The 26,433-nt window shown below is 44.1% G+C and overlaps 1 protein-coding gene across 17 annotated transcripts in view; it reads right to left on the minus strand.

Moving 5' to 3' along the window:
• Positions 1-26,433, minus strand: part of LRRFIP2 (LRR binding FLII interacting protein 2) — a 194,946-nt gene that overhangs the window by 117,722 nt on the left and 50,791 nt on the right. For 12 of the 17 annotated variants that reach the window (XM_087713036.1, XM_087713028.1, XM_087713035.1 and 9 more), the window contains exons 2-3: positions 16,166-16,314; positions 7,927-8,013 (exon numbers count right to left, since the gene is read on the minus strand). In XM_087713036.1, coding sequence (XP_087569162.1) covers positions 7,927-8,013; positions 16,166-16,255 — 177 coding nt within the window. In that variant the 5' untranslated portion in view covers positions 16,256-16,314. Of the gene's footprint in view, positions 1-5,726; positions 5,778-7,926; positions 8,014-16,165; positions 16,315-26,433 lie in introns of all 17 variants that reach the window. The other 5 variants (XM_087713025.1, XM_087713024.1, XM_087713026.1 and 2 more) reach the window with 1 other exon arrangement.

Here is a 26,433-nt window from a genome sequence, read left to right on the forward strand (position 1 = left end):
ATATAGCATACAGAGATCTTCCCAAATTGTTATTAAATTGTAATTTTAATGCATCAGAAGGATGTTATTTATGGGGAACATTATCTATATATAATTTTATTTAAATATAAATAATAATTTTGGCAATGCATTTCTGATATATGCCCTGAATAGCATTTTTTTTATTTTTTATAAAGGCTCGTTCACTTAGAATTATAATTAAAGAACATCTGTATGATACTTACGTATACTTTTCAAATTAAAATATGCTGGATTTGAGTCAAATCAGGGATAAGCAACCTTTTACTAAATAGGCTATAGGAGAAGTAGATTTTAAGATGACCTAAGGGAGAGTTGCTGCTTTTGTAACTGTGAAATATTTCAGACCTTATATATGTGTTTCCCACTTAGAATACCAAGAAGTTTTCATTTTTCCGTTATCATAATCGCAGTAGTCTCAGAAGGCTACAATCTGCCTATCCCTGAATACAGCTGTCTCTATATAGATAAGAAAATACTCTTACATATATACGGATGACTGAAAATGGGGCGTTGGTTCTTACCTGATACGCCCCTTCTCTGGGCAGGTGGAGACAGCGGTCATGCATGGGTTAACTCAGTCAGTAACCAATAGAACTGAGTCTACCAAAGTGATGTCATCGCCTCTGAGGAGCATGCTCCCGCTTTTCTTGACGAAGGAGATAAGTAGACTGCTGTGCTGTGAACAATCGCTTTCCCTCCTGTGACTTCACAAGATGCTCCCAGATCTCCCTTATGAAGTAGGCCAGGACCCCAAAGGGTGGGGATGACCGCTGTCTCCACCTGCCCAGAGAAGGGGCATAACAGGTAAGACCCAATGCCCCATTCTCCAAAGTTGGTGGAGACAGCGGTCATGGATGGGATGTACCAAAGCTGGCATGTCCCCGGGAGGGAGTGAGACTGGCATAGGAGCTGGAAGAAGGAAGAACTTGTTGAAGGACTCGCCGTCCAAAGGCCGCATCCGCCAACCCATACCAATCCACCTTATAATGTCATATAAATGAATTAGGAGTAGACCAGGTAGCTGCCTTGCAGATCTCTTCCACCAAGGCCTGTCGCGCTCACGCCGCTGATGTAGCCGCGCTGCGCATGGAATAAGCCGTAATGTTAGATGGAGGTGTGAGATGATGCGTGATGTAAGTCTGTGCAATGGCAGACCTGATCCATCAGCCAATCATAGATAGAGAAGCTTTCAGCCCTTTGTTAGTAGGGTGGAAAGATACGAATAGGGCTTCACTGCGTCTGAAGACTGCTGTCTTGGTGATGTAAATCTTAAGAGCACACCTGACGTCTAGTTTGTGCCATTTGCACTCCAGACGGTGAGATGGAGTAGGACAGAAATTTGAAAGAGTGATATCCAGAGAGCGATGAAATGCCAAATTCAGTTTCAGGACAAAGGTGGAGTCGATTCAAAGGACCACAGAGTCTGGGTGGAACACACACAAGTCAACCCGGATGGAAAGAGCCGCCAGTTCTGAAACCCTCCGTGCAGATGTTATGATCACCAGAAAGGAAGTTTTAAGCATGAGGTGATGCAAGGAGGCCAACTTGAGAGGTTCGACGGGCGGGTCAGTGAAAAAGTCAAAGACTTTGGTCAGATCCCAGGAGGGAAATCGGTGTATGACAAGAGGACAGAGATTAGAAGCCCCCTTAAGGAACCTGCGGACATGAGGGTGCAAGGAGAGGGGTTTGTCCCAGTGAAGTGAGAGAATTGAGGAAAGAGCAAACACCTGCCGCTGTAAGGTGTTCGGGGAGAGTGCCTTTTCAAGCCCCTGTTGCAAGAATTTCAATAGCTGGGAAACCGAAGCTTTGAGAGTCCTCCCCTTGAGGCAGGCACTAAGCCACAAAGGTCTGCCATGTAGATTTGTAGATTATATTAGTGGCTGGGTGGCAGGAAGCCTGAATAGTTTGGATTACTGTCTCGGAAAGGTTAGCCACCCTCAAGACCGCCCACTCAGCCTCGAAGCCATTAGGCGGAGCCAGCGCAGGTCAGGATGGTGAATGAAGCCCTGATGAAGGAGGGATGGTATCATTGGAAGAAGCCACTGAGATTCCACGGAAAGATTGACCAGGTCTGCGTACCATGGTCGACACGGCTAATGGGGAGCGATTAGAATGAGTCGACCTCCTCCTCTATCAGTTTCTGAATCACCCTCTGTATCAGGGGGAAGGGAGGGAAGGCGTACAGGAGACTTCGAGGCCACCTGCACCGTAGAGCATCCGTCCCTTCCACGCCTGGTGTTGTGTAGCGAGACAGGTACCTGGGCAGTTGTTTGTTGGATGCCATTGCGAAGAGATCCAGAGTTGGAGTCCCTTACCTGGATGACAGCTGGTGGAAAATGCAACGATTCAGGCTCCACTCTGCTGGGTCAATCATTGTGCAGCTCAACCAGTCTGCCCTGGCGCTGTCAGATCCCAAGATGTGTTCAGTGTGGAGAGAGAGAAGGTTGGCTTCCACCCAGGTTCCTAGGCGAAAGGCAGATTCCATGAGAGATACCGCGCTCATCCCTCCCTGGGTGGTTGACATGCGCCTTGGCCGTAGTGTTGTCTGTCCGAATTAGCACATGTGTGTTTTGAAGAGAGGTTTGGTAATGAAGGAGGGCCAGATGGATGGCCCTCAATTCTAGCAAATTCATACTGTGGGATAGGTCAGAATCGGACCAGAGACCCTGAGCTACCTGATCCTCCAGGTGAGCTCCCCAACCTGTCAAACTCGCATCCATCATAACTATGAGACACGGAGGTTCCCTAAAGAGGGAGCCCTGAGCTATGGGCGGGGAGATCCACCAGTCCAGAGATTGCAGAACCTCTGGAGTCAAGCTGATCTTCACTAGGGAACAGCTGCTGTTGGTCTTCTGGAATGGCAGAAGAAACCACTGAAGGCAGCGGCTGTGAAGTTGAGGCCTGGTGACCCTTGACCAGAGATTGTTCTCTCCTCTTGTCTTCAGGTCGAAGAGCCTCCTCAGGAGCTGCTGAGGCTGCATTAGGAGAGGAAAGGCCAATTATAGGTAAGTCAATAGAAAGTACCTCCAAAGCTTTGGCAAGGTCAGGAGCGACATTATACAGGCGCTTGTCTGAGGTATTGGGGAGGGGACCTGTACCTGGTGATGCCCATTGATTCTGGACAACGTCTATGAAGAGTCTGGGCAAGGGAATCATCTCCTTTTCTACTGTAGGCTGGGTGAAGAGACGATCAGTGGTGTCATTCTTGTCTGCCTCCGTACCCTGAGCTGTCTTGGGAGAAGGAATGCCCGCCTTAAAAAGGAGAGATCGAAAGACAGCAGGTTTAAATAAACAGACAAAAGGAGGTGGGCTGGGAGGAAAACCTTCATCATCCAAGAGATATGAATCTCTTGCAGAGCATTCCTCTTCCCCGAAAACCGACGGTTGACTGGAAGTGCCGAGTAGCTCATGCGAAGATGAAGCCGAGAGATCGCCATCCCTGTGCCTGGAGCTAGAGGAAGAAGCAGACCTGCGAGAAGTAGAATGGTTAGAAGACCTGTATTTAAGACCAGCCACTATGCCGCGTTCGATGGCCTCAGAGATCATATCAGCCATGCCCAGTGAGTAAGAGGGTAGAGGGGATCCTCATCAGGGATAATGCTCCTGCCACAATCCGAATCATCCCTACTGTTGGCCAAATCGTCTGTGCCCCTGGCATCCTCCCGAGGCCACAGGGGAGAGGTCATCCTCCAAATCTGAAAATAAGTCAGGAGGGGGACTGGTGTGAACAAGCCTCTGGGCCTGGAATTCGCAAGATTCATTGTGCTTGGTCTTGGCCCTGGCCTTCTTTGTAGGGACCTGAGAGGCCCTGCCATCCTCCCAAGGGGATGGATTATCTACACCCCCGATTAGGCCTGGGGTTCCTGGAAAGGGGCTCAGTAGGGTTATCTTCAGGAGCAGGCCTGTGCCTGTGGGCCCCAGATGAAGGGGATAGGTGGTGGGAGCAAGGGCCAAGGAGACTGGAGGCAGTTGAGGCTCAGGATTAGGAGAGGAGGCCATAACCTGTACTCATGGCTTTTGAAGAAACTTAAAATGGCTGCCAGATGATTTTCACGCCCAAACAAGAGGGCCATGAGGCTGCAGAGTCTATGGGCCAGCGCCACGAGGTAGCCGAGGCTGCGAAGTGCACGTGGGTGTCTGACTCCATGTGGCAAGCCTGCGGAGCCAAGGGCGAAGCCATGGTGGTCCAGCAGCAGCGGGGAGAAACAGTGACAAGGTGTGGCGGCAGCAGCAGTGCTTCCCAGTGGCGGCGGCTTTTGGAGGCTCCCTGTGGCATTTGACGGCTTCTGGCAGCGGCAGTCAGCGGCACTGGAGGCAAGGAAGAGCCAGGAAAGGCAGCAGAAGTGGCAGCACTAAGCGGAGCCTCCAACGGCTGTTGCAAAACTGTGCTGTTAGCCAGGGAGCCTCAGAAGCCCATAGGCAAATTCGGAGGCAAAGCCTCAAAGAATCCCTGGCAATGTCTCTCCAGCCACCCAGGGGCTATTGAGAGTCCTGTCTCCAAAAGTTCAGTAGGAGCTTATTCTCTGTTTTCAATTTAGATGAAATTTTGTTCTTTGAGTAAAAGCCAATTAAATCCAATTAGAATAGTCAATTATTAAATACTAGTTAAGGAGAAAGCAATTAGCACAGCCAGTTCCAATAGAACTGAGTCTTAAAAAGTGGGAGCATGCTCCTCAGAGGCAATGACATCACTTTGGTAGACTCAGTTCTATTGGTTACTGACTAAGTTAACCCATGCATGACCGCTGTCTCCACCAACTTTGGAGAAATACAGCTATGAACTGTGAACCAATAAAATGAAAAAACTAAAATCAAAATAGTACTAGAAGCCCATTATTATTTATAGCATATAGTATAAACAATATATCCAATATAATTGTACGATATATTAATTATAATATCAGATACTTTATAATTTAGAATATTTATTCTACCTATGTGTCACTCCTTTTCTGAGAGGTATTACTTTTGAACATAAAAATGAAAATAAAAGATGATAAAAATTAAGTACATTTATCATTAAAATTCAGAGTGAAATTACAAAGGATATGGGTGAAAAGGATCTATACCATATGACATAATTACTCATATATGACTTTATATTAAGGAATCACATTGATGCATTTATTAGATCACATAAAATGTCTTTACTTTGGGTTATTTGACATTCTGTCCACTTACTATAGTCTTTATATCACAGTTTTTCACATCAGAAGGCTCCATTAACATACAACATAATTTAACTTGTATATAATACTGAGAAATTGTTGTAATGTTTCAAAACATTCTCTAAATAAAGAGTAGCCACATAAAATCACAGTTATTTTGTTTTAGTTAAATTTACACAAGACAGATATGTAGTAATGTAAAACCATTTCCTCCAATTGAAATTATATATATTGGACATGATTCAACAACCTTAAATAATAATTTTGGCAATGCATTTCCCTGGTATATGCCCTTAAAATTCTAAGATTTAAAAAGGAAATTTAAGCAAATGATGATGATTCGTCTATACTCATATTTATATTAATCTTCATTTTATGTATTTCTCATGTGTTTCTCATATTTATATATTTAAATATTTTCACTATGACCCATTATTTTTTATGAAATACCATATGCTAAAATATTAGTAAATAAACACCACAATCAGGTTAGTTTTCCAAGACAAAAGCACCACAAAACACACAATCCTGGCCTACCATCCACCTCTGGATATGTCCCCATTTTCTATCATAAGAATGCTGCAAAAGCTACAAAAAGGTAGAAAATCTTATTTTTAAAGGGTAATACTTTAGTAACAATAGATGCTATCTTCCATAATTCTGCTTACAAAATACAGGTTATTTTGCAATACTGTCTAGAAAAGTAGAATTCCATTAGCAATTTAAAGAATATTTAAATTCAATACTGCAATTCTGCAAAGATAAAACTGACCAGAAGTTCCAGTACCAACACACTAGTAATAATGAAACCATTGTTAAAACTACCACAAATCCTCAAGTATTATCCCAGATTCTGAATATATACTGCACAAAGTACAATAAATTACTTTTATAATATGGAAATGGTATTCTAAATCCTGAGGGGTAACCCATACTCTGCATGATTCCCAGCAACTACTTGCGCAGATTGTCTGTTTTGCTTTATTTCTCCAGCACAAAGTGCTTCCTTCTGTAGTATAGCAATCTTATGGCTGTTATAGTAACTTAGAATTATTGTACTATAAGCATTCTCTTTGTCCTCATCTACCACACAACAGGGTTGCCATGTATATGTCTATTCACAAACAAACAAATACACAGGCATTCACTTACTAATATACTGTATATGGCACCTTATATAACATACACTGAAAACATTGCACATCTCTGCTGCAGAATAATATATTCAATATACTATAAATATATCTATTAAGATAATTCTTGAGATCCAACTCGTCACTTAATGGACATTTGAACTACAACATGTCCCCAAAAAGCTACATATGACCTTCTTCTGAAGTTAGGGCTGCTGTAGCATCTCCATGATCATTCACCCTTACTTCTGACCAGAAGGATGCTGCACTACCCTCCTGCCTCTCCCATCCCATTCAACCCCACTGGGACCCCACAACACTTGGGCCTGCTCTCCATGCCTCCTGAAAACAGCTGCTATTTTCAGCATGCCAACAATTCCTTGCAAAAATGGCAGCTGCTTTCATAGCTTTCTGTCCTGATCAGTTGGCTGTCAGGAGACTGCAGATCTCTTCTAGCTCTTGCTAGACTTTAAGCTAGCTGCTCACATGCAAAAGCAGCAGCTTCAGGAGGAATATCACAAACCCTTTTTCTTGCTTAACCACCTCCCTATGTTCAAAAAAGAAAACAGAAAAAAAGTTGGCAGAACTTGTTATTCTTTATCTCCCATTCCCATCTCCCATTCCCACCCCGCATTAGGCACTTAAATTAAACTCTCTGTCATTTCTCTTCAATCTCTAGTCTATCCCTTTTAATCACCCCATTTGCAAAAAATTTCTGCATGCCTGAAAACATGGTGACAAAATCTGTATGTTACTTACCTTGATGAATGACAGCCAGGTTGAGGAACAGAAGAAAGGAAGTAAGCAAGCAAAGAAAATATTTTTGCAGCTTGTTCGCATTGAGGGGCTGAAGAAAAAGTTCAGCTCAAAAACTTTAGCCAGCTACATCACAACACATGGAACAAATGGCCGGTCATAGCAGAAGCTGGGTTCTTGCAAAACTTTTTACTGTTTATCTGACTTCCGTTAGAATAATCCTAGCTAGATCCTAAAGGAAATCAAACAAATAGCAAAAAGCTTGGAAACCTTATTTGGAAAGCTTTTTGCTGTTTGTCTGACTCCCTTTTGGGACCCAGCCTTTGCTGCAGCTGGCCGTTTGCAGTCTCCCAATGGCCAGTTAATCAGGACATAGGCCCAATCAAAAAGCGTGGTTTATCAGTCACACCATAGGCTTGTTTAGAAGCCTCTCTGGCATTTTAACTTGATGCTGGACCCTAATCTAGTTGGGGTCTTTTACCCAATTGCCTGTTTTGGGCTATGCAAAGCTTTTTGCTGCTTGTCTGCCTTGTTTATTGGCCCAGGCCTCCCAGGGCTTCCCGCAGTCATGACGCATGCCATACTTTATTTAACAATCTATGTGTTTCTTTAACAAGGGCATCAGAGAGATTAGCTGATGGGAGTTGACAAGTGAGGCTGTCTCACTTACTGACCATTCTCATTTGCAAAGGCAGGCTTCATTATATCCTTAGATTAAGGAATATCTGTAGTAATAATATTTTCTTTTAAAAGCTTTCTACATTGCTTTACAAGAAAAATGAATTCTATTATATGTATACTCTAATAAATTTAAGATAGTAATAATATTTCCTTCTGGTAGTACATACCTCTTTTTGTTGGCGTTCCAATTCCCTCATGCGTATATCCCTTGCTTCCGCTCGGGCTGCACGTTTGGCTGCAAGGCGTGCTTCTGCCTGTTATATTGAAAATACAGATGCAATTTAAAAAATCTAGCATCAAAAGTTAGGAATCAACTTTTCCACAATTACTTTAGGACTTCAGAAAAAAAAGTTAATATTAAAAGGGAATGATGGAGGAAGACAAGAAGACTTAATGAAAAATCTGTGTACTTAAAATAATACAAAACAAATATCTAACTTTCAATAATAGGCTTGAGTTTTGTGGTAAAGATAGATAATGATAGCATTAAGAAATCTCAAATTGAAAGACAAAAAGGACAAGTATAAAAAGTGGAAAGAGGAGTACATAACTAAGGCAGAATACCAGCAAATAGCCCGAGCCTGCAAACATGAAGTAATGAAAGCTAAGGCTCCAAGTGAACTAAGACTTGCGACAAAAGTCAAAAAGAACAAGAAAAAAGTCAATGAAATGATTGGTCCACTAGTGGGAGAAAGTGGCAAGAAGGTCACAAACAACAGAGAGAATGCAGAACTATTTAACTCATTTTTTGCAAGAGAAAAAACAGTCCAGCCTATCAAAACCAGTACCGTAAAAAACAGGTTAGAAACACACGTTAAAATAGACAAAAAATTGGTAAGTGAGCTCCTGTCCACCCTAGACACTGGGACCAGATGGTTTACACCCCAAGGTGCTGAAGGTACTGGCAGATGTGATTTCAGAAACACTGAACTATATCTTCCAAAGATCCTGGAGCACTAGAGGACTGGAAAAGAGCTGATGTTGTTCCCATTTTCAAAAAAGGGGGAAAAAATCCAGGAAACTACAGACCTATCAGCCTGACTTCAATACTGGAAAAGATTTTGGAAAAGATTATCAAGCAATGAATCACTGAACATCTAGAGGCAAACAAAGTCATAACCAAAAGCCAACATGGGTTTGTCAAAAATAGATTATGCCAATCTTATTGCATTCTTGATAAAATTTACTTGAATTTCAGTAAGGCATTTGACAAAGTAGACCACAATTTACTTGATAAGGTAGAAAAATGTGGATTAGACACCACCATCACTAGATGGATTCGTAACTGGCTGACCAACCATATTCAACAAGTAGTCATCAACAGAACTGCATCCACATGGAAGGATGTATGCACTGGAGTACCCCAAAGCTGTTTTAGGCCACTTATTTAGATGAGGAGATAGATGGGGAACTCATTAAATTTGCAGATAACACCAAGCGGTCAAGAATAGGAAAACACTCCAGAAGATAGGCTTAAGATTCAGAAAGATTTTGAAATACGCTATCTAACAAAATGAAATTTAACGGTGAAAAAAGCAAGGCTCTACATTTAGGCAAAAAAAGAGCAAATGCACAAGTACAATATAGCTGGTCTCTAGCTCAATAGTAGTAACTATGAGAGAGAGAGAGTCCTAGTAGACAATCACTTAAATATGACCCAGCAGATCAGATATGTGCTATATCTGCCCAAAAAACCAACACAGTTCTAGGGTGCATTAACAGAGGGATAGAATCAAGATCATGTGAAGTGTTAATACCACTTTATAATGCCTTGGTAAGGCCACACTTGGAATACTACATCCAGTTTTGGTCATCACAATGCAAAAAAGATGTTGAGACTGTAGAAAGAGTGTAGAGAAGAGCAACAAAGATGATTAGGGGACTGGAGGTTAAAACATATAAAGAACGTTTGCTGAAATTGGGTATGTCTAGTTCATGGGTTGTCAACCTGGTCCCTACCACCCACTAGTGGGGGTTTCGGGATTCCAGGTGGGCGGTAGTGACTTCGGAGGTTAAAACCTCCTTTTGAGCGAGTGGGCAGGCGTGAGCACACACATCAATAAACCAACGTGCACATGCACGCAAACAAGCAAACACATGGGAAGAGGAAGGGGAGGAGTGGAAACTGATAGCAAGGACAGGCAGAAGCGGAGCAGAGCAGTTGCAAAATAGGAGAAAGAAAAGTTATAGGCAGGAGAGAATTGTTGTTGGCTAATAATAATAAGTGGGCTAACTAGCTCAGCCTTAGTTTTGTACATTGCCCTAAGGAAGGTAAAAAAAAAGAGATAAAAAGGAAAAGATTAAAAAAATTAACAAAAAAAGGGAAGAAAAATAGAGAAAAGGGGATAAAATAAAGGAGGAGAGTAAGCAGTGTTTAGTCTGGCTCATAAATTAAGTTTTGTTATAAAATAAAAGAAAGAAATAAGTAAAGAAAGGAGAAAATAAAAAAGGGAAAAAGAGATCCTTGATATAGTGAAATACTATAAGAAAGGTAAAGAAGAAGAAGGCAGGAAAAGGAATTTTTTTTATGGTGACACTTAATAAAAATTGGCACCTAATACAGCATTGTTTTTGGTGTTTGTAATAAAAGGGAAAAGAGGAGGGGAAAAAGCACTGCGTGGAGTGCAGATCAAAACGTAAGAGTAAAAGTAGTTGTTAAATTGTGAAACAAATTTAGAACCCATGTCTGAAAAAAAGAAATATGCTATTTACCAAAGTATCTGAAGATGGGTTTTATTGAATCTGTTACAAATAAACAGCTTCCAATGTGTTTACTGTGCCACAAGACATTATCTAATGAAGCAATGAAGCCAAGTCGAGTGCGAGAACATCTTGCTATAAAGCATTCGCAAGATAAAGATAAGCCCATTGAATATTTTCAAGAAATCTATAAAAGATTTCAAAATCGTTCAACAATAGCTGCATCATTTCAAAAACAACATGCAAAAAATGAGGATGGATTAACTGCAGTTTATTGTACATCACATTTAATTGCAAAAAGTGGTAAAAGTCATAATAATGGAGAAACTTTGATAATACCCTCTATCAAAGAATTTATCTCAACAGTAATGCATCAGGATATAACTGAAGTTTTAAAAACATTGCCCCTTAGCGATAACACAGTAAAGAGACACATTGACGAAATGGTGACTAATGTTGAAAATAAACTTATAGGTATTCTCCAAAATTCTTCATTTTCCATACAATTGGATAAGTCTGTCATTGCAGATAATAAGGCTCTACTGATGACATATGTACGGTACCTTGATGAAAACAATACATTGCAAGAAGAAATGCTATTCACTGTCAATCTGATTACAGATACAAAAGGATTATCAATATTTAATGCTGTGAAATCATACTTTGCAAAAAATAATATACCCTTGAACAATATTGTTGCATGTGCTACTGATGGAGCACCATCAATGGTAGGCCAGTATCATGGGTTTGTTGCTTACTTGAAGGAAGAAGTGCCAAATGTTTTGTGTATTCATTGTGTTGTGCACAGACAACATATTGTAGGAAAACATTTAAGTACAAGTCTCCATTCATCATTAAGTATAATAATTAAAGCTGTAAATAAGATCAAATCTAATGCCAAGTGTGATATAATGTTTCGACAACTGTGCCAGGACAATAACGAGCAGTTTATTAGGTTACTTTTACACACAGAAGTTCAATGGCTCTCAAAGGGTACATGCTTGTCTCGTTTTATTGCATTATTTGATAGTGTCGTACAGTTTTTTGAAAGTGATAATGAGGCTGGTCTCTATGAACAGTTAAAAACCGTAAAGAATGATGCCTTTTATTTAGCAGACATTTTCAAGAGATTTAATGAAATTAATTTGCAGCTTTAAGAAGCCAATATAACTCTTATAAGTTGCAAAAATATTGGGCCATTATTTATCGAAAAGCTTGATCTTCTCCGTCATAATATTTTAAAGAGAGAATTTCATCAGTTTCCTGAATTGTCCTCTATAAACAATGATGTAACTCCGGGGGATATTGAAAGGTTCAGTAGCCACCTCAATGAACTCAAATTGGATATGGAAAAACGATTTCAAGATATTTTAAACTTAAAGGTGCATGACTGGATGATAAATTGTTTTACATCAAATGTTGCTGAGGTTGATATAACTTGTCAAGAAGAACTATTAGAACATAAATATGACGAAGAGAGTACATGTAATTTTGGCAGTGGTGGATACCAAAAACTGTAGCAAAATAAAAAAAAGCCTGCGTTATGTCCAAATATGTGGAAAATGATGTTCAATTTATTGATACCTTTCCCTACCACATATCTTGTAGAATCAGGCTTTAGTGCTGTTAATCATATTATGAGCAAACAGAGAAACCGTCTGAATATCATCAAAAGAGGAGACCTTCGTTTGTTCCTTACGAAAATCGAACCAGATATCAAATATTAATTTAAAAAAATTTTTTTATTTTTTTGTTACATAAACAACACATGCCCACAACAGTGGGGAAAAAAATCAAAACACAAAAAAGACAAAAAACAAAAAACAAGGCAGAGAAAAAAAAAAAAAAACCAAAACAAAAAGACAAGTATATGTTATAAAAAAGTATATCAGCTGGTTACAACATGTTTTTGTGCATTTCTTCCATTAATTCATATTAATTCAAATATCTTAACTCAAATGTTTACCATATTGACATCATCATACCTCCACTTTTAGTTGACTACAGTTGTTTAAACATCTTTCATCCTTAACTATGCCAAAGATTTAATCCATAACCACATGCTAGCATTTCATTTACTTGTTTATAAAATCCTCCATTAACATCAAATCCTCATATCCTGTTTTAGCTAAACATCCATAATATTTAATACCAAAAATTCCATCCTCCATGTATATAGTTTATTATCATTCTCCTTTCTTTATGTAATTATATCATATATCATAGCATTTTCCCCATATTAGTTAACATTTAACTGTATATAGTTTTATTTTATTTTTTAATAGTAATAATTATTGTGATTAATAACCTTTATATATGGTCCAAAAATATTTCTAACCTTCCCTTCTCATATCCAATTATTATTTATCATATCAACTCCGCATTATATACATTACTATCATTATCAATTATTATTCAACTATATCTATTACAAATGAATTTAATTAGGTTTAGCTAGTTTTGAGATGTATTCTTCCATCTATCAGCCTGTGTCTCTCCAGTAACAAAACCTCCTTAATCCTGTTGCCATTCGTGGGTCGAGTTCTCCAAACATCTTTATGAGCAAGTCCATACAAAAAAATCTTTGCACCTTTTGTTTTTGCAGATATCAAATATTTAGTCTCGCAGCATCAGCCTCAAAGATTTCATTAATCACTAGTAAAGCTAATTTCAATTTACTTTATTATTTTCTAATTAAACTTTATAAAGTTAAAAACATTATAAACATGAATAAAGTAGAAATAAAAAAATAAATGTACGTACATTTCTTTTTTAAAAAAACACCCTCCTTTCTAAAAAATATTACACACTTGCACAAAAACTGGTGGGCGGTAAGGAAATTTTTCCATCAAGAAAGATCCATTAGTGGGCGGTAGGTAGAAAAAGGTTGACTACCACTAGTCTAGTTTAATGAAAAGAAGGACTAGGTGTGACATGACAACAGTGTTCTGATATCTCAGGGGTTGCCACAAAGAAGAGGGAGTCAATCTATTCACCAAAGCAAGTGAGGGCAGGACAAGAAGCAATGGATAGGAACTCATCAAGGACAGAAGCAACATAGAACTAAGAAGAAATTTCCTGACAGTTAGAACAATTAAACAGTGGAACAACTTGCCTCCAGAAGCTGTGAATTCTCCAACATTGGAAGTTTTAAAGAAGAGACTGGACAACCATTTGTCTGAAGTGATATAAGATTTCCTGCCTATTCTATTCTATTCTATTCTACTCTATTGACATTTTATTGTATGCTGGTGACACCTACCGTATTTTTTGGAGTAGAAGACGCTCTGGAGTATAAGTCATACCTTAGTTTTTGGGGAGGAAAATAATAATAAGAAAAATTCTGCCTCTGCCTACCAGCATCCATTGTATTTGCTTCCTGACTTGGGACACATGTTAACAAGGCCAGCCAATGAATAGGCAACTAAGTCAGCCAATGAGGGCTATTTGGACTCTGAAACAGTATTTGCCATGTGAGCAACAATGAGACAGCCTTGCTTAGCTGAGAACTGAAAGTGAAACTCCTTGTGTTTTGCTTGTATTTATTGCTACCACAGAAAACCTGCTTTTTGTATTGTATTGTATATTATTATTATTTTGAATCCTGCTTATTTCTGTGTGCTTTCTGAATGTGATTGCTGCTGCAAACTCTGACCAACCAGGTCAGCTTCAGCATTTATTGCAGTCTGATTCAGCACAACTGACTACCAGAATACCCCCAATCAGCTGTTCCAGGCTACAGGGATTGCCACAGACCATTGCTGCCTCCATGCCTCATGTTTTTGGCCTCTGGTAGGGTGGGGGTAGATTTGGTGTATAAGACGCACACAAATTTTCACCCTCTTTTTTTGGGGGGGGAGGTGCATCTTATACTCTGAAAAATAAGTTAATTCTATAGTTTCACTCTTGGTGACCCAAGTGATGCTGTGGCTTCTCTTTCACAGTGTCAAGAGGTTGTGAGGACTTAGATGGGGGACAATAAACTTTGACTGAACTCTTGTAATACCAAATGGTTTGGGGAATCTGAGACCTTGTCATATTTGGGTGGGGCGGCACTGCCCTAGAAAGACCCAATCCACAACTTGGGAATTTTCCTGGACTCACTTCTGTTTGAGGAACAGGTAGCAGTAGCGACTAGGACAGTCTTTGCACAACCGTGTTGTGCGCCAGTTGCGGCCTTTCCTGGATCAGGATTCCCTCTGCATAGTTGTTCAGTCCCTAGTCATCTTGTGACTGCACTACTGTAATGCACTCTACATGGAGCTACTCTTGAAAAGTATCCAGAAGCTATAGCTGGTGCAGAGTGCAGCAGTGTGGAAAATTTTGGCCCCCACAAGAATAGCTCCTATAACACCATTGCTCCGTGAGCTGCAGTCTGCTTCCGGGTACAATTCAAGGTATTTGTCAACTATGAAATGGATCAGGCCTGCCACAGCCATCTTTCTGTTTCCAGGGGGGAGGAGTATCTGGAATCTCAGACCAGACAATAATAACAGATCAACCCATGAGAACCAAGGACATCTCAACAGGTGCTGACACTATGGGGAGTTGCCAAGGAGATGTCATGACACCTAATTGGACAATGTGACCTGTGACCATGAGGGAGATAATTATCTATTTTTTAATTATATTGAAACTGCAGGAAATGTTTAGAGCTGGTTTCATTTTCTTCCATGCCAAAATGATATACAGGTGATAAAGTAGGTGTTTGAGAAAGCTGGACGTCTCAATAGCACTGAATTGGTTGAGTTTGCTAGTTAAAAGCTTGACAGCACTGGTGATCACCTTTAAAGCTCTTTATGGCATGGATCCAAGTTACTTGAGTGGCCATCTCACCCCACTGGGATTGGCCCATACCACTCATGCCAGCAGAAGAGCCATGCTGCGGGTTCTGTCAGCCCCATTATTCCAGCTGGTGGGGTCCAGGAGGAGGGCCTTCTCTACTTTTGCTCCTGCCCTCTGGAACATCTTGCCCAATGTGAGGTTGGCCCCAACCCTCCTCTTTTTTTGTAAGGGCCTAAAGATGAGATTTTGCAAGTCGGCTTGGAACCCAATGGAAGAACAGCACAATGGAGGTGGTTGATTGAGTAACAACAGAAACCAGCTCCCACTCACTCACTTCCCTCCCTCCCCCATGTAATTTTGGTTTTAACATTTGTTCTTAATCTCTCATGTTTTAGTATAGATGTAATTGTAAGCCGCCCAGAATTACTCTACAGTAAAAGATGGGAAGCCGACTGATTGATTGATTGATTGATTGATTGATTGATTGATTGACTGACTGAATAAATAATAAATAAATAAAAACAAAAAAACAAACAAATAAATAAATGTTTTACATTTTTTTGCAAAACACTAGTCTCATATTTGGTTGTTCAACTATATATACAAGGACCAATAATTTCACTAAAAAGCCATAAGTTCTTTCTCTGTTTAACTCTAACTAGTAGATGTCATTGTGCAGATTTTCTAAATGACTCATACAACAGCCACTTGAAACTCTGCAGTAGATGGGCGGTCTGCAGTCATATTATTAGGAGAGCAAGAATCTCTATGCTTGAATTACTAAGCATGCTGATAAAACAGTATGTTTTCTGAATAAGTTCCAACTTAATAATTGTTCAAGTAAGTATAATTACCTATGCTGCAATAACATACTGATTTCCAGGTTATACCTGTCACTTATGTTTGAACAAATTTACCAACCTCTCTAGCAATATGACCTAGGGCTTCATCTTCTGCAGAAAATCTGTCCTTCATCGGAGTTCTTTTCCTTCCTGAGCCAGGGGTCCCCATGCTTATATACAAACTTAGATAGTTTCTCACAGTATTGCTTTAAATCCAAGAACCTAAATCTGAAACAAAGAAAAAGTATCAAGTTATTATTTCATGATATATATGTATCTATAGCTTGTCAACAATTTTTCAACAATTTCCTGAGGTTGTTCGTAGTCATAAATAGTATTTCATACTTTATTTTCAAATTGAATTACACATTTTAAGAACCACACAATCATTTTGCAAAATTTGTTTTCTAAACAATCTAAACATTTTGTATACCATGCAATTTAACAGAATTATCCCCTGCATTTCAGTTATTTTAGTTAAACAATGTTCTGAATTTTGTTCCTACCATTTAAAAAAATCCTCAAATTTTTAAGCTTTTACACAGTAACATTTATATTCTCTTAAATTTTAAAGTATTTATTTTGGGTCAATAAGCCAAGTGTATGAAATAATTATTGATATAAGATTTAAACTGAATTTACCAATATAATCTTCACAAAATAATGTGAAATAATCTATCATACAGAAATTTTAAAAAAATCTTGAAAAGAAGCCGTATCATTTTAAGATCAAAATCTAAAGAGAAGTAACTCTTAGTAATATGCTTAATATGTAATCAATAAATGCCATTTACTTTTTTTATGAGCAAGAAATAATACAGATAAGTCCTTAACTAATAACTGATTGCTTAGCAACCATTCAAAATTACAGTGGACCCACTAAAAACTACTTACAACTGATCACAAAATCACTACTGTAGTGTCTACAGTGATGGTCATTTTTCTTTACACCTGACTATAGGAGTGCCCCCCTGATGTCTTTATCAGGTCCCTGCAGGCATTGGGTTGGCTTTCCACCACACTAAGCCCCACACTCTTTTCCTCACCCTGTATCATGCAACAACCTTTCAAAGATTTTCAGAGCCTAGGTTAGGGAAAAACAGGCTATTCACTTGTTGGACTGTGTGGTATAATCCCAGAAGTGGCTGCCATTTTCTGAGCACCCAAATTAAATTGCAATCCCTCATGGGATCATACAGAGGGCTATAAAGCACTGTGAAGCAGCCTATAAGTCTAAGTCAGAGGTGTCAAATTCAAGGTCACATCCGACCTGTGGGGTGCTCACAGTGGTGGGTTTCAAAAAATTTTAGAACCTCTTCTGTAGATGTGTGGCCTGTTTTGTGGGAGTGACTTGGCGGTCATGTGATTGGGTGGGAGTGGCTTGAACTGACCAGGTGGGAATGGCTTGGCAGTCATGTGACTGGGTGGGCGTGGCCAACTTGAAAAATGTGGTGAAACTCACTTAACAAGGCTCTTGCTTAGCAACCAAAATGTTGGATCAAAAACTCTGGCATTTGAAGCACGCAAGTCTTAAAGCTGCCAAGTTAAAAGACCCTTGCACCCCTAATCCTTTAGAAAAAAAAAACCAGGGGTGTTCAAACTTGTGGACTTCAACTCCCAGAATTCCTCAACTAGCATGGCTGGTTGGGGAATTCTGGGAGTTGAAGTCTATACATCTTAAAGTTGCCAAGGTTAAGAAAAACTGCTCTAGAGGTAGCCACATTAACTGAGAATGTTTCGAGAGGGGAGGGATTAGGAGGGATAACTCCTCTGCTATCCCCTCAATCTACTCCTACAAAAGCCTCCAGGTTAAGATAACCTTTGTTGTCATGTCTTTACGGTGAGCACACTGGCTGGCATCTATTAAAATTGAAATGGTGTTGTTTGCTCTCAAGAGAAAGTATACATCTACTTTGAAAGAGCCAAAGCCAAGGTTATTTCCATGTTGCTTAAGAGTGAACACACTAATTGTGGAGCCTAATGAAAGAAGCCACGCACTCAGGTAAACAAGAAGGAGTGGAGTTAATGAAGGCAGCGAGAAGGCGCAGCCACCAGAACTGAGAAACGGTGAAGGTGGGAGGGATATAAACAAAAGAAAAGGCTTCTTAGTTGCCGTTCATCTTTTCTTCTCAGCCCTTAAGAGGCTTCCATCAAACAACGCCAAGGGGTTGCCCTAAAGATAGGAAATCGACTCTTTTGGCCTGACCCTCATCATTCACACATCCACGCAGCCCACGGTCACTTCCAGTAGGCTGCGCCCAAGCGAGCCAAAAGGAAAAGCCGCACCTATCCCCAGGCACCCTAGACTCCCACACACCCCCAATTCCCCCCGAGGTTTTTGCACCTGCTGCCCCAAGGAAAACCTTTCAGCTCTGGCTGGTGTGAGCCCGCAGGAGGCAGGGCACCGAGGCCCCTTCGCCTCACTCAGACAAAGCAGTGGCAGGGCCCTCTCCCGGTCAGCCTCTTCCCTCTCGCTCTTCATCTTGATGATGTCGCTGCAGCTGCCGGGCACGGCCAGACGGAGGTAGCTGGAGTGGTACCGAGGCAGCCCGGCAGGTGAGCGAGGATCATGCTGACTGATCCTCCATTGCTCGCTCGGTCTTACACCCACCCAGACCACCTCGGCACCACTCTGGCTACCTCCGTCCGTCCACACCTGGCAGCTGCAGTGACATCATCAAGAAGAAGTGGCTTGGAGGCGAAGGGGCCTTGGTGCTCTGCCTAAGCGGCGGCAGGGCTCTCTCCCAGCTGGGCTCTTCCCTCTCGCCCTTGATGATGTCACTGCAGCTGCTGGTGTGGCTGGACAGCTGTAGCCAGAGCTGCGGCGCCGACATCAAGACGAAGTGGCTTGGGGGTGAGTGGCCTCAGTGCCCTGCCTAAGTGGCAGCAGGGCCCTCTCCATGCCAGCTCTTCCCTCTCACTCTTCATCTTGATGATGTTGCTGCACCTGCTGGGCATGGACGGAGGTAGCCAGAGCAGCGGGCGAAAGAGCGAGCAAGTGAACGAGCGAGTGATGGAGGAGGAGCCGAGGAGAATGTGGAGAAGAGCGCAAAGTCCAGGGGAGCCAGGAAGGTTCTCTGTGCTCCGCGAAGCCGCGAAAGTGGCTGGGAGAGGCATGCAGTTTGGTGTCAGGCCTGCAGTTATATTCCTTTTAGGATATTTGGCCTGCCACACTCTCTCTTATTTCATTATGCTGTGTAGTAATTGGGAAGAGGAATAGTAAGGAGTAGAATTGTAGAATGTGTTGTTGTCATTCCTTTCTAGAAATCAAGGTCATCTTTTGTCCCCGCACCTCTGCATCTGACCGGAACTAGATGGGTGGAAATGCCAGCATGGCCGAAGAAGATTGGACCATGTGATGGATTTATGGGTGTGGGGATAAGATCATGAACTTCCAACTGGGTGGAATTCCAGGAAGCTTTTAGATTAGGGATTCCATAGTTTGTTGCAGTCTGTCTTATTAAATCGGAACTTTAAGGATAGCTCTGCCTTGGACTCTGATTTAATTTTGCATGATATTTGGAATGCTGACATTATCCCAAATCTCCTTTTAAAATAAATCACCAGCACCCCTGCAAGGGGGTTGGTGAGGGAGGTGCTGATTTCCCAACGTTGACCAGATCAATGTAAAATATCAGCAAACAATTAAGAGAAAGCTTTTTGAGATAAGAAGCTGAGATGAGACGCTTCTCTACATCTCTCCCAAGCAGCAAAGGAATTTGTGGGAGAGGAAATTTTCAGATAAATAGCATCTGGGAAGATGCAGCCGGAGGGGCCTGGGAAAACTAATTCACCGCAAGGCTGGAGAATGAAAATCCCAGATCAACTTGAGCAGCTAAATGTGAGTGATGTTCCCCCCACTTCACTAGTAAAAGCTGCAATGGACTGGAGGACTGGAGTGGAGATAATTACTCCTTCCAAACAGCGATAAATAAAATGACCCATTACCCTGCAACTGAGTTGAAGACAGATTCCCTATCAAAATGGGAAATTCAACCCAGCCAGCAAGAAGGGATTTGGCCAGCATCTTTCACTAGCCAGCTGGGCTGCAGCTTATGAATCAAGCACCAAATTGGGCTTTCTTCCCAGAGTATGAATGGAAAAGATGCCAGTGGGCACTTGCTTGGCCATCAACATGGGAAAATCCTCCAAGCCAGCAGAGGGGGGCTTGGCCTATAACTCCTCCAAGCCAGCAGAGGGGGGCTTGGCACATAAACCCGCTATCCAGCCATTGTTGGTTGAACTGCAACCTGTGAATCAGGCAACCCCAGGATGGGTCTTAACCCCAGGTCATGGATGGAAGAGATGCCAGTGGGCACCTGCCCTCCCTCAGCAGATGGCACCCTGGCAGAAAACTGGGCAGTGGCCAACCCAGGGATTGACACCCCCCCCTAGAGTCCAGTCTCCCCTGCAATGCCCCAACAGGTTCTTACCCCACCTTCCTACAGAGAAGGGTTCTTGACAATGGAAGAAGAAATGAATAAGGGGAAAGCTGCAGGATGCATAGTGGAACAATGTGATGAGGCGGTTCCTAAGTTTAGAGATGTAACTAGGTTCCTTGCCTCGTGGGGGCCAAAAAAAATGCCACCGTTGCTATCAACTTGGCCACAGAGTGTCAGAGTGCTTGGCTCCAGCCCCAATGCCACAAACATATGCACCAAGCACCATGGCAGTAAAGAGAAGGTCCCAGATGCCACCAGAAAAGTGTTATATGGGCCAACAACCTCTGGAAGAGGATAGCAATAGCAATAGGAGTTAGACTTATATACCGCTTCATAGGGCTTTCAGCCCTCTCTAAGCGGTTTACAGAGTCAGCATATCGCCCCCACAGTCTGGGTCCTCATTTTACCCACCTCGGAAGGATGGAAGGCTGAGTCAACCCTGAGCTGGTGAGATTTGAACAGCCAAACTGCAGATAACAGTCAGCTGAAGTGGCTGCAGTACAGCACTCTAACCACTGCGCCACCTCGGATCCCCAACCTAAGGTGACGAAGAGTCCTACCAAGGGGGAGGCCTCAGAGGAGGAAAATGCCGAAGAACAAATGTGTATACCAACCACCACGGCGGTAAAAAGAAGGCCCCAGATGCCACCACAGAAGAATCATCTGGGGCAACAACTTCTGGAATAGGATCCCCAACCTAAGGCGATGAATAGTCCTACCAAGGGGGAGGCCTCAGAGGAGGAAAATGCCAAAGACAAACCAATGGTGAGTGCACCCATCCATCCCTCCACCTTCCAAGTCAACCTCCAAGTGCCTGAAATGGAGGAGGAAGGGGAAGTTGAAGTGTGTGTGCGCATGCGCTGGAAGATGGCTGCCGAGTTTCCTCGCTCCGGCTCGGGCTGCTGAGAAATTGCGTGGGAGAAGGCGAAATCCTGGTCCAGGAACCCGGCTTCGTGCTTAAAGGAAGTAAGAACTCCTTAGTATACCCGTGCCAGCAGTGGACTGAGGAGACTTGCCTCCCCAGAGCTGCTAGGCTCGGAAGACGCGGACGACAGGGGAAAAAGCGCTGGGCTGGGACGGAGACTGCCGGCGCGGCTTGCTAGCCGGGATTCTTGGACTGCCGAGACGGAGACTGCCGGTGCGGCTTGCTAGCCGGGATTCTCGGAACTTTGGAACTTGGAGGGCTTGGGGCTCGGAAGACCTAAGATACCCCAGAGTGGCCTTCGACGGTGTCGGACGTCCCCTTTCCCCCTCCCTTACACGGATGGTGGCTTGGCTGTGGGCGCTGTTGGATGCCCCCCCCGCTCACACGGACGGTGGTTTTTGGAGTTTTGCCGGCGTTGTCGGGCGGCCCCCCCACACACACACAGACCACAGCCTCCCAGCGTGTTCCAAGCTGGGGGTGACGGTGGCAGCCGCTTTAGATAACTTGCGGCTCGAATTGGTGTGGGTGAGTAGCACCAAGTGATCGGTGCAAACGCTGAAGACAACAAGGGCGTGTTCCATACTGGTGGGTGGCGCCAGCGGACGGCGAGCATTTGCTTTGAACTGCTAGAGATTAAGATTAAAGACCTGGGCCTGTGTTAACCAGCACTTCATGAAGGAGGGAGTGGCTGATCCTTTACACCTATATGGCTGAGACTGGTGCCTGATTTCTGGCCACCTTAGTTCTCTAGCTCCCCCCCTCCTTTCTCTGGTGCACCCCCTTCTCTGCTCGCTGCTGCAGGTGACATATGGACGATGGCGGCACCCCTTATGATTTTTTGGGTCGTGCAACATCTCCTGACTGCGCCCACCCGGCTGACCGACTTACTGAACTTTTGGGGACTGTTCCGGACTACCATTACCACCTTACCGTCAGATGGAAAAATCTATAAGAGGAGACTTAATGCTTTTAACATACTCCCCCTCTCCTTACGACCCCCCCCTCAAGGTGTGGCCCTCCCCTAGGAGAGGGCGGAAGACACCTTTGGACTTACATAAGCCTAGTACGAACTTTGTGAGCCTGCGCAATTTTTAATTTGGTATGTTGAGTGCATGGGATTGTCTGTGATAGTGTGAATGACCTCACTTTTACTATTATTATTGCTGTAATTTGTGTTTTTAATCATTGCGTGAGGACTGTTTGAGTGAGTGCTTGAGTATGACTGATTCAGAGGACCTGCCGGGGTATGCGGGGGTCACCGGGGTGGTTGGGGGGACTACGGCCACGGGAGAGGGTCGGAGCATTGCGGTCATAACAGGGAGAGGCAGATATGGCGGAGACTTTAGGGCTGGCCATCACCGGGGAAGGAGGGCTCGCTACATCACAGAGATCCCTCCTTCCGGCCCTATGAGTCCCACTCCAAGGTCAGATGGCGCGAGTAATCGGGACCCTGGTCTCAGGCTGTTGTCGCTAAATGCCAGGTCTGTTGTTCACAAGGCTCCCCTCGTCCGGGACTTAATTTTAGACGAGAGGGCAGACCTGGCATGTATTACTGAGACATGGCTGGGCATGGAGGGAGGAGTCCCCCTCGTAGAGATGTGCCCAGATGGATTTGAGGTGCTTCATCAGCCGAGAGCCCAGGGAAGGGGTGGCGGTGTGGCTATTGTTGTCCGGGAGTCTTTTAGCACCTCGTAGGATCCCTGCTCCGGAGCTTGTCGGGTGAAGTTGGACCTCAAGGGTCAAGTGGGTCTGCTGCTAACGTACCTGCCTCCCAATTGCGTTGCAGCAGCCCTCCCCTCGCTCCTCGAGTCGGTAGCCGAGCTAGCAATTGAGTTCCCTAGGCTCATGGTTCTGGGGGACTTCAATTTGCCTTCGCTCGGTGAACACTCTGATGGAGCGCAGGAGTTCATGGACTCCATGACAGCCATGGGCTTGACCCAGGTAATCCGAGGCCCAACCCACTCAGCGGGTCACATACTCGACCTCGTATTCCTCTCGGAGCAGTGGACTTGTGATCTTGGTCTGAGGGGTAATGAGATCATACCCCTGTCGTGGTCAGACCACTGCCTACTGAGGCTAGACTTCCGGAGGCCAAACCCCCACCGTAGGGAGGAGGAACCGACCAGGTGGTTCCGCCCCAAGCGACTTATGGACCCCTTGAGGTTCCAGACGGAGCTTGGGGTTATTCCTGATACTCTCGCCCACAGCTCGGCGGAGACTCTGGTTGCTGCCTGGCACTCGGCAGCATCAGAGTCTCTTGACCGGATTGCGCCACTACGGCCCCTCCGGGTCGGCGGATCCCGGAGGCCTCCTTGGTTCACCGAGGAGCTCCGGGAGATGAAGCGCCGGAGGAGACGCCTAGAGCACTTGTGGAGGTCCGATAGGTCCAAATCGAACCGAGCACTTTTGACAGCATGCACCAAGGAATATATCACGGCATTAAGGACAACTAAAAGAACACATATTGCCACCTTGGTTGCGTCCGCCGAGTCCCGCCCAGCCGCCCTGTTTAGGATAACCCGCTCCCTCCTAAATAGGAGGGAGGCAGGGGACCCCTTACAGGGTAAGGCTGAGGAGTATGTCCAGTTCCTGGCGGACAAAGTTGCTTGGTTTCGGTCAGACTTGGACTCCACTCCTGCAGATCCAGCCAAGACACAGGGGGATAACTTGGCAGACCATCTCTGGGTTGAGTTTCAGGATGTTGCCTCTGGGGATGTGGACAAGGCTATGCGAGCTGTGAGCGCCTCCACCTGTATACTGGACCCGTGTCCCTCCTGGCTGGTTGCCAACAGCAGTGAGGTGACACGAGGCTGGATCCATGCGGTCGTCACCGCCTCCCTTCGGGAGGGGCACTTCCCCACCGCACTTAAAGCGGCGGTGGTGAGACCCCTCCTGAAGAAACCATCCTTGGATCCAGCCGTTCTTAATAACTACCGTCCAGTCTCCAACCTTCCCTTCGTTGGGAAGGTTGTTGAGAAGGTGGTGGCCTTCCAGCTTCAGCGTACCTTGGAGGAAGCTAGTTACCTTGACCCCTTCCAGTCCGGCTTCAGGCCCGGTTACAGCACAGAAACCGCTTTGGTCGCATTGACCGATGATCTCTGGAGAGCCAGAGATGGAGGCCATGCGTCCATCCTGGTTCTCCTTGACCTCTCAGCGGCTTTCGATACCATCGACCATGGTATCCTTCTGCGACGACTGCGGGAGGTGGGAGTGGGAGGCACTGTTTTGCAGTGGTTCTCCTCCTACCTCTCGGACAGGTCGCAGTCGGTGTTGGTGGGGGGGCAGAGATCGTCCCCGAGGCCCCTTACTTATGGGGTGCCGCAGGGTTCGGTCTTATCCCCCCTACTATTTAACATATACATGAAACCGCTGGGCGAGATCATTCGGAGGCATGGGATAAAATACCATCAATACGCGGACGACACACAGTTGTATCTGTCCGCCCCGTGCCAACTCAATGAAGCGGTAGACGTGATGAACCGGGGTCTTGAGGCCCTTAAGAACTGGATGAGAGCTAACAAACTGGTACTCAACCCAGACAAGACCGAGTGGCTGTTGTGTTTCCCTCCCAACAATATGGCCAGTGTTCCATCACTCAGGCTGGGGGGGTCAAAATTTACACCCCTCAGATAGGGTCCGCAACTTGGGAGTCCTCCTGGACTCACAGCTGACTTTTGACCATCATTTGTCAGCTGTGACCAGGGGGGCATTTGCCCAGGTTCGCCTGGTACGCCAGTTGCGACCCTACCTGAATCGGGAGGCCCTCACAACAGTCACTCGAGCCCTTGTAATCTCTAGGCTGGAATACTGCAATGTGCTCTACATGGGGCTGCCCTTGAAGAGCATCCGGCAACTTCAGCTAGTCCAGAATGCGGCCGTGCGAGTGATCGTGGGCGCACCACGGTTCGCCCACATAACACCGATCCTCCGTGAGCTGCGCTGGCTACCTGTTGATGTCCGGGTGCGCTTCAAGGTGCTACTTACCATTCATAAAGCCCTCCATGGTAGTGGATCTGACTATTTGAGAGACCGCCTTCTGCCGATTACCTCCCTCCGTCCCATCAGATTGCATAGAGTAGGCCTCCTCCGAATTCCATCCGCCAGTCAGTGCCGACTGGCGACTACGCGGAGGAGAGCCTTCTCAGTAGCAGCTCCGATGCTTTGGAACGATCTCCCCGTGGAGATTCGTACCCTCACCACCGTCCAGACCTTCCGCACAGCCCTTAAGATCTGGCTATCCCGTCAGGCCTGGGGATAAGCCCCTAATTTTGCCCCACCCGAATGCTGAATGAATGTTGTGTTTTATTGTTTTATTTTATTATATTTCACATTTTCTTTTTGTGTTTTGTCTTGCACCCCCTTCCTACAAATTGTAAGCCGCCCTGAGTCCCCTCAGGGAAAAGGGCGGCCTATAAATGTCAAATAAAATGAAAAAAAAATGAAATGAAGCAGTCTTGGACACCGGTTGTACTCGATGCTTAATCAGCATCGTAAAGCAACTGGGCATATGCACAAGACCTCTAGCCTGTCCCATTTGGGTTGAGCAGGTAGATGGAATGCTAACTGGAGGGACCCCAACCACACTAATAACTGAACTGGTAAAGTTACAAGTGGGCCGCCACTCAGATTCATTGTGGCTCCAGAGATGCCGGAACCAATAATCTTGGGGCTTGCATGGCTTGACAAGTGGAAGCCTACGATAAAGTGGGAAGTCAGCGGTAGGAAATTGATGATTTATTTATTTGTATACTTTATTTGTGTACTTTATTTGTATGCCGCCCTTTTCCCTGAGGGGACTCAGGGCGGCTCACATTTCAGGGGGAGGGGAAGACAAACAAGTTACAAACATGAAGACAGTACATTGTTAAAAAAAGCACAACAGTCATACCATTCGGGTGGGGTTAAAGTCATTAGCCCCAGGCCTGCTGGGACAGCCAGATTTTAAGGGTAGCACAGAAGGTCTGGAGGGTGGTGAGGGTC

The sequence above is a fragment of the Thamnophis sirtalis genome, unplaced genomic scaffold (genome assembly GCF_051295495.1).
Source record: "Thamnophis sirtalis isolate CommonGarterSnake01/CBP01778 unplaced genomic scaffold, rThaSir2_p1.2 scaffold_4, whole genome shotgun sequence".
Classification (NCBI taxonomy): domain Eukaryota; kingdom Metazoa; phylum Chordata; class Lepidosauria; order Squamata; family Natricidae; genus Thamnophis; species Thamnophis sirtalis.